General features: G+C 47.7%; 1 protein-coding gene across 1 annotated transcript; it reads right to left on the reverse strand.

The window, feature by feature from the left end:
- Positions 1-421: 421 nt before the first annotated feature.
- LOC109259911 (natural cytotoxicity triggering receptor 1-like) lies at positions 422-8,779 on the reverse strand. Its single transcript, XM_053905767.1, is given in 9 exon segments — positions 422-715; positions 718-763; positions 766-893; positions 1,015-1,062; positions 2,270-2,317; positions 2,585-2,863; positions 4,869-5,153; positions 5,337-5,372; positions 5,456-8,779. Coding segments are annotated over 9 exon segments (948 nt in total). The 5' UTR covers positions 5,490-8,779; the 3' UTR covers positions 422-671.
- Between the last annotated feature and the right edge of the window lie 4 nt (positions 8,780-8,783).

An 8,783-nucleotide genomic window follows, 5' to 3' on the forward strand; every position in this document is an offset into this window, starting at 1 on the left:
GGAAAATGGATACGTATGCAGTGTGACAGTCTCAGTGCTGTTCTAGATAAAAATAGGTGCTTTGGGGGCATGGGAGAGATATCTTAAGTCAAACTGGAGGGTTTGGGGGACTTTTCTGGAGGAGCCCTGAGGAACAAGGCAAAGTATGGATAAAGAAGTGAAGAAGACAGAACCTTGTGGTGGCGTAGGGGCAGAGGAGTTGGGGCAAGGCTGACACCCAGCCAGGATACACACTCAGATGGCTGGCCCATTTGTTCACAGCCCACATCTCTGTCGGCCAGCAGTTGCCTCTCTGGCTCCTGGTCCAGCTCATAAATGCTTATTCTGTACTGGTTGTTAAATGTCTTCAATGACATGTTGCAGCAAAGGAAAGAAGAAATATGGTTAAAGACCAAAGTAGGAAAGAAATACTCCGTGGCCATGCTGTTAATGAAGGAGATATTTTTGGGGAAGGCCAGCGAGGTTAAAACTTTGCTTTGCATTAGGCAGGCACAAAAATGCTTAGAGCCCAGAAGAGACAGTGCAATCTGTCTGCGGGAGAAATTTAACATCTGCCTCCTGCCTCCCCCAGGAAGTTTCTCCGAACCCAACGCAGCTGTCTTGCGGTGAACCCCCCTCCGCAGGCACAACACAGAGCTCACACAGCCCGAGGTCAAGATCAGCTTTCAGCTCTACCTGTGGCCAACCCATCCCTTGGTCATTTGCCCAGGAGTCACTGTGTTCTGAACCTTCTCCTGTGTTCCTGACTTGAAGCCCTGTTCCTTGAAGTTCCTGTTGTATTCTCTTCCTGCAAAGCCAGCCTTCAGTCAGGAGGTACCCAAGAACCACCAGGACCAGGAAAGCCAGACCCATCCGAAGGAGATTCTGGGCAGTGTGATTCCAGAGGGCAGGGTCTGGGGGCAGAAACACAGAGTGGACACTGTCAAACACCGCCTCACCTCATCTCTGTCCCTCATGTCCTTTCCAGATCACACACTTTCACAGCCTGCAGCCCCCCGCCCCCTGCTTGCCTACCTTGCTGGACTGCTGTGTTCGTGGTTAGCAGGTGGGGGTCCCAAGAGTCTGCGGATGACAAGGAGAGTGAAGAAGGGGGGCAAGAGAGAGATGGTACTGACCCCTTCAGTCCCAGCCTCTCCTGCCCTCAGACGGACCCCATGACCCTCTGCAGCTTTTCTAGGTCCCCACCCCATGCTTCTGGTCCTCGTGGATTCATCTGGCAGGTAGAGAGGAAGAGCCAAGGGGCAGGTGAACCCCGAGGGGGGAATTCAGCCCCAGGACTTTGAGCGAGGCATGTCTTATGTCTGAGCCTCAGTTCCCTCATTAAGTCGATCAACATGGCTTCTCGTTCCTCATCCCACTGGCCATCTCACTGTCTTGGGGCAAACACAGTGGCTGATCCCTCTCTCTGGAATGTTCTTTCTCTGCATAGCCACAGGACCAATGCCCTCAGCTCTCTCAGATATTTGCTCTGTGAGTCTGATTCAGACAACTCTATTCAATATTGCCATCTGCCCACGCCCCCCCCCCCACCCAAGTCACTATAACCCCATTCGTTCTTTGTCTGTCGTCCACACCACTGTTTGCTCCTCATGTGCTATGTGATTGGCTTCTTTTTTTTTTAATTTTTTTTTTAACGTTTATTTATTTTTCAGACAGAGAGAGACACAGAATGAACGGGGGAGGGGCAGAGAGAGAGGGAGACACAGAATCGGAAGCAGGCTCCAGGCTCTGAGCCATCAGCCCAGAGCCCGATGCGGGGCTCGAACCCGCGGACCGCGAGATCGTGACCTGAGCCGAAGTCGGACGCTTAACCGACTGAGCCACCCAGGCGCCCCTGTGATTGGCTTCTTTATCTGACTTTGACTTATGGTCTGTCTCCCGCTGGGATGAAAGCAAGGATGCTTGTCTGCTCGACCGCTGGTGCTGCAGGTCATGGCAAGTGCTATGCAGTCAATGGATATTTTGGGTGAACGCCATGTTTGTGCTGTCACTGGGAGGCTCTGATCCCTCCTCCAAGTTTACATTTTTTTTTAACGTTCATTCATTTTTTGAGAGACAGAGAGAGACAGAGCATGAATGGGAAAGGGGCAGAGAGAGGGAGACACAGAATCTGAAGCAGGCTCCAGACTCCGAGCTGTCAGCACAGAGCCCGACGCGGGGCTCGAACTCACGGACCGTGAGATCATGATCTGAGCCGAAGTCAGACGCTCAACCGACTGAGCCACTCAGGTGCCCCCCTCCTCCAAGTTTACAAGTACTTGTTACTTACCAGAAAAAGAGGTGTGTTCTGTGGGTGCAAGGCTGGTGTCCCCAGCATCTTCGGGTAACGGAAATGAAGAAAGCAAGTAAGGGTTTGGGGTTTCCTCTGGCCTTCCCACCTGGTCTCTGTACCCTCCCCCCATCCCTTTGGCCTTCTTCCTCAGGAACAATCGACAGAGCCTCCGGAAAATGCATGTGGATGAGGGCATTGGTGGGAGGACACTCTAAATCTTCCCACCTGTCCCTTAGCTGCCTCCCTCGTTTCTGGTTGGGGTTCACTCGGGGTTCCAAAGAGCACGTGGGGGAAATTTGAGAGCTTCCTCACCTGTGACCAGGAGCTTCACAGGCTCACTGGGGAAAGACCAGGCGTGGTTGTTATAAGAGCCAAAGCATCTGTATGTCCCTCTGTGGGCTGTGCTCACAGGGCCCACGGGGAACCCCACCTGGGTGTTCCCGTATCTGGGCTGTGGGCGGCTGGATCTTCCCTCCTTGAGCAGAAAGAACATGTTTGTTGCAGTCTCTAGACGGCAATAGAAGGTCACATTGTCTCCTGAGCTCACCTCAGGCCTGGGATGAACAGAGAGGGTGGGTGTGTCATACATTTCTGTGGGAGAAGGAGACAGGTAGGTTAAAAGTCATTATCCCGCTTCCCATATCTCCCATCCCCCCTTCGCCTTAAGACTGGGACGTCACTTGCCACAATCTCTCTCTCTTCTGTTTTGGTCATGGGCACACCCTCCCCGATGTCTCCCTTCAAGACTGAGACACTCCCTCCTCCAGCTTTCAGGAGCATTAATATGAATCTCTCTCTGGGAATTGCCCCACATCAGTGGTTCTGAGTTAGAGATCCTTGGGTCCAGTGACATCAGCATCACCTGGAAGCTTTTTTTTTTTTTTTTAGAAATGCAGATTACCAGGCTCCACCCCAGACCCGCTGCATCAGAAACTCAGGGGTAGGGCAGCCATCTTTGTTTTTAAAAACTATTATTGTTTTCAATTGTTATAAAATACACATAACATAGCATTTACCACCTTAACCATTAAAAAAAATTTTTTTGATACTTATTTATTTTTGAGAGACAAAGTGGCAGAGTGCAAGCAGAGGAGGGACAGAGAGCAAGAGAGACACAGAATCCAAAACAGGCTCCAGGCTCTGAGCTGTCAGCACAGAGCTCCGTGCAGGGCTTAGAACCCACGAACCGTGAGATCATGACCTGAGTCGAAGTCGGACACTTAACCGATTGAGCCACCTAGGCGCCCCTGCCCACATCTTAACCATTTTTTTAATTTTTTTTTAACGTTTATTTATTTTTGAGACAGAGAGAGACAGAGCATGAACAGGGGAGGGGCAGAGAGAGAGGGAGACACAGAATCTGAAACAGGCTCCAGGCTCTGAGCTGTCAGCACAGAGCCCGACGCGGGGCTCGAACTGACAGACCGTGAGATCGTGACCTGAGCCGAAGTCGGCCGCTTAACCGACTGAGCCACCCAGGCGCCCCACATCTTAACCATTTTTAAGGGTACAGTTCAGTGGCACTAAGCACATTCACATTGCTTTGTGTAGGCATCCTCACCATCGGTCTTCAGAAATCTTTTCATCTTGCAAATCTGAAACTCTGTCCCCATTACTAAACACCATCTCCCCATCCCCATCCCCCAGCCCCTGACAGCCACCCTTCTGCTTTCTGTCTCTATGTATTTGACCATCCTGGGTCCTACACGGAAGTGGAACCAGACAGTATTTGTCCGTGTGTGACTGTCTTATCTCACCGTGCGTGATATCCTCAAGGTTCATCCATATTGTAGCAGATGTCAGAATTTCCTTCCTTTTTAAGGCCAAACAATATTCCGTTGTGTGTATAGACCACGTTTTATCTGTTCCTTGGTCAATAGACACTGGGGTTGTTGCTACCTTTTGGCCACTGTGACTAGGGCTTTGGTGCACATGGGTGCACTAAAGCCGTCTGTGTTATCACAAACCCTCCAAGTGGTTCTGATACCTGCTTAAGTGGGAGAATGGCATCCCTCAGCTTCCTTAACTGAGACAGCCTTCCCTCCCAACTCCGTTCTATCTGGTCTTTTTCCATACCGTTATTTCCTCCTCATGTGCTTATGATTGATAGATTTACCCTAAAACTTGACTCATGGTCTGTCTTCTCCCGCTAGAAATCAAGTGCCACAAAAGCAGATGTTTGCATGGAACCCCCAGAGGAGGGGTTCTCATCCACTCCCTGGTTGACCCTGGTGGGTACAGAGCCCCTAGCCTCAGTTCGAGACTGCTAGGAAGGGCCATCCCGGGTCCGGAGTTCCACATTGATTTGGCTGAGATGTCGGTTGAAACTACCCCAGGGTCCACCTTCGCCTCCTGTCCAGCCTGTTTCCCTCACTTTTCATCACAGAGGTCACTTTTGAGGATACTCCCCAGATACATGCAAACATCCATCTCAGAACATCTCACCTGGAGAGGCCTGACCTATGACAAATCCGCTCCTAGACCACAGATAACCAAGGAGTGAGGTTTGGATGACACTAAAGGAGATTAATAAATGATGACCCTCCCCGGGATTCAGGCTTGGGGGATGACCACAGATAGAGGATGGGACATTTACCTGTTACCACCAGGTCCAGAGGGTCACTAGGATTTGACCAGAGCTCCCCACTTCGGTAAATGCACCTGTATTGCCCTGCAGTGAGCAGGGTCATGGCTGAGATGGGGAATGAGACTATGTTCCTTATTCCAGGCTGTCTTGGGCTCTGCCAGGCAGAGAGGCGTCCCTCGAAATACAGCTGGTACTCAGTGGCCTCAGGAATCCCCTGGCATAAGATCTTTACTGGCCTTCCCTTCGGAATCATGAAATTGGGCTTGGCCCAGATGATGGGTTTTGAAAGAATCTCTGTAAGGGAATCAGAGGCAGGAGTTCTACATAAAGCCCCTTCCCACCCACATTTCCACCCGGTTGCTGGCCTCAAGCCTTCCTAGCAAACCATAGCCCCTGTCCCCTCCTCCGGTTGCTTGTAGGTGGATACTTAGCCTGAGCTCAGAAAAGAGACCCTGGGGCTCTGATGGAGGGACTTACGTGTCTGGGCGCCGATGGTCTGGCTCAGATACAGCCCTGGAAGACAGGAACAGTGAGCCATGCCACCCCACCCATGTCCAGACCCCAGGATTGTGTCTCCCTCTCAGGAGAGAACTCACCAAGGCAGAGCAGGGCAGTGAATGTGGAGGTCATAGCCTAGATTCTTCCAGGCGAATGTGGAGATGGAGGCCAGCAGGCCAGCAGGCCAGGAAGATGCCACAGGATGTGGTGGGTAAAGCCTAACACTAATTGCCATGGGGCTTTCACCTGACCTTTTTTTTTTTTTTTTTTTTAAACAAGAGAAGGTTCACGGTTTTCCCTCTACCTCTGACCATGAGGTATAAAGACACATCTGATCATATCTGTGGTCTAACCAGATCCTCTGACAGTTGTGTGCCCCACCTGAAACTCATTCGTTTCAGGACCCACTTCTAAAATCTGAAATGTGGACATTACACCCAGGGAAGGCAGAAGACGATGTACAGAGAAGAAACCTTAGAATCATTTAAAAAATATGTGTTTAGGGGCACCTGGGTGGCTCAGTCGGTTGAGTGTCCAACTTTGGCTCAGGTCATGATGTCACAGTCCGTGGGTTCTAGCCCCGCGTCGGGCTCTGTGCTGACAGCTCAGAGCCTGGAGCCTACTTCAGATTCTGTGTCTCCCTCTCTCTCTGCTCTGCCCCCGCTCATGCTTTGTCTGTCTGTCTGTCTCTCTCTCAAAAATAAATCAACATTAAAAGAAAGTTTTTTTAAATATGTGCTTAGCCTTGGCTCCCCTCTGTTTGTTGTGCATGTGCTTGGGAAAGTTAATTGGTGTCATCAGAATGGAATGATAACAGTATCTTCTCCAAAGTTTCATTACGATGTTTCAACAAAATGCTGTTTTTTAAATGAAAATGTCCTGTTTTTTACACGAGTATATTCCTTTAGTCTGTTATAAAGCAGAAATTAAATATTAAAATATTTAACATTTTAACATATTTTGAAATTCAAAATGTGTTCATATTTTTCCCTCCAAAGGTCTAAACGATGTTCGAAAATGAAATGTTATGCCAATTTATGTTGTGCCTTACGTTCTATGAGGAAATCTCTCTCAATCTGGTATCTTTTGTTCTTATTTCTTGATTTTGTGGTTGAACATATTCCATTCACTTTCTTATTTATATATAGCAAAATCCACTCTTTTCCTGTTCAGTTCTGTATGAGTTGTGATAAACGTATACAGTCATGTAACCGACACCTAAGTCAAAATGTAGGACAGTTTCGCCTTCATATAAGTGGTGTCAGTAGTGTTTGTCCTTGTGTGTCTGACTTATCTCACTTAGCATGGTGTCCTCTGGGTTCATTCCTGTGGTTACAAATGACAGGATTTCTATTCCATTCTTTTCTGTGGCCTCCAGTCCTCAGCTCCAAATTCCAGGACCGCTCTTCTCTAGCCAGCCAACGTTCACCCATGCTCCCCTGTCTAGATGGTCTCCACCAAAATATCCTTATAACGTTTGGAGGAAAGGCACTGTCCTCATGTGCCTATAACATCTTTCTCTTACAAAGAAAAGATCAAGCAAGATGATCACTGTTGACTGAGATGGTAGCTGGCACATCCAATTCTTGGGCAGATTCTGACCTAAAATCGGTAGCTCTCCTCTCCCTGTGAAAAGGTCATGTACTGGATTGCCACTGTCTTGTCTTCCCATAGAGGATTCGCCAAGGACACAGTTGGGGGCTTCTTCCAGCTGACTTCCTGTGTTGCATCATTTAGGGAACTTAGCCTTGATAGACTTACAGGAAGAATGAGTGCAGAAGAAGCAGTGGGTGGGGACCAAGGGCCACCTACCGGAATGTTTACATTGACCACATTTCTAGAGAGAGGACACAGCCTATGCATGTGAGAAACCTGGCTATGTGCTATGGGTTTTTTGTTTTTAAGTCACTCTTGGCTTGTGGAAACGTTTAGATACCAAAGCATGGGAGAGGGAGGGCAGTGGTTGCTAGCCCACAGGAGACAATGAGGCAGGCTCATCTGTAGATGACAAAGATGTCTCTAGGCCAAGAGGGCATCTTGTCTCACCTCTCTTCCATGATACATCTTAATTTGCTCATCATTGTCAGCCTAAAGTCCATCCATAGCATGAAGGTAAGGCTCCTGATGAATGGGTCCCTGCGTCAGGAAAGAGGTGGTCATCCTTTGGGGACAAAGTGACCAGGGGTAGAGAAGTAGTTCTCTTGGAATTGTGAAAGTTCTGCTACCTCTTGCTTCAGAGATTTCTAGATTCTCTTCAAGAGGCTGGTTGCCTGATAACATGTTCCTTTGAAATTATTTTCAAAGTTGGTGGGAACTCCCTGGGATTGAAGTCAACCTGCTGGCACCAGAGAGGATCAGGCTAACATCTCCATGGCATGGCCCTAGTTGGGGTGGGATCTGGACTTTAGAGAATGGGTCTAGCCTCAGTTTCCTGATGGGTTTCCTCTCTACTTACTATTTTAATAATTTACACATGCATAATGACAGTTCTATATCTCAAGTGTTTTGGCGTGCTAGTTCTCCCATTATATTTTGAGGGTTCTTTGTTTCTTCACGAAGTTTGCAATATTTTATTGCTGGTCATTTATGGGTCAACTTTTTGCAAATTGTGGTAAAATATGCATAACCAAATTTTACCATTTTAACTACTTTTTTAGTGTAGCAAAAAAATACATAACATGAAATTCACCATCTTCGCCAAGTCTAAGTGTACAGTTCAGTAGTGTGCAGTACGTTTCATTTTTAAGTAATCTCTACACCCAATATGGGGCTCAAACTCACAACCCTGAGATCAAGTGTTGCACACTCCACTGCTGAGCCGGCCAGGCGCCCTTCAAATCATATCATTTCTAAGCCTCTGTTTGTTCATGTGACACATGGATTGATTAAAATAAAATTCACAGGGCTGTAGTAAGCTTTTGTAAATGAAATGACTAACATAAAGCCCAACATAGAGGTGAAGGTCATGGAATATAAGTCCTCATACTCTTTTCCCCAAGCCACGCCTTCCATTTAACCTAAATCAGCCCAATATATGAACTATCAAAGGTAAATGCACTCACCATCCAGTGCCTGGAATAAAAAAGGCAAAGCAGAATTTATTTTTACTGTTAAGGGAGTTACGCTGGCTAGACATGATGCCTCTGAGTCTCTGAGCAGAGCCTACAGGGTTTTTGGGAAATATGGATTCTCAGGGCCTCTTGTGGATTGGCATCATCTGTAAAAGATGTTTATTGAAGGGGGACTTTATTTTATTTTATTTTTTATTTTGTAAAATTTACATCCAAATTAGTTAGCATGTAGTGAAACAATGATTTCAGGAGTAGATTCCTTAATGCCCCTTACTTATTTAGCCCATCCCTGCTCCCACAATCCCTCCAGTAACTCTTTGTTCTCTGTATTTAAGAGTCTCTTATGTTTTGTCCC

The sequence above is a fragment of the Panthera pardus genome, unplaced genomic scaffold (assembly GCF_024362965.1).
Source record: "Panthera pardus isolate Hobbes unplaced genomic scaffold, ASM2436296v1 HiC_scaffold_18, whole genome shotgun sequence".
In the NCBI taxonomy this organism is placed as follows: domain Eukaryota; kingdom Metazoa; phylum Chordata; class Mammalia; order Carnivora; family Felidae; genus Panthera; species Panthera pardus.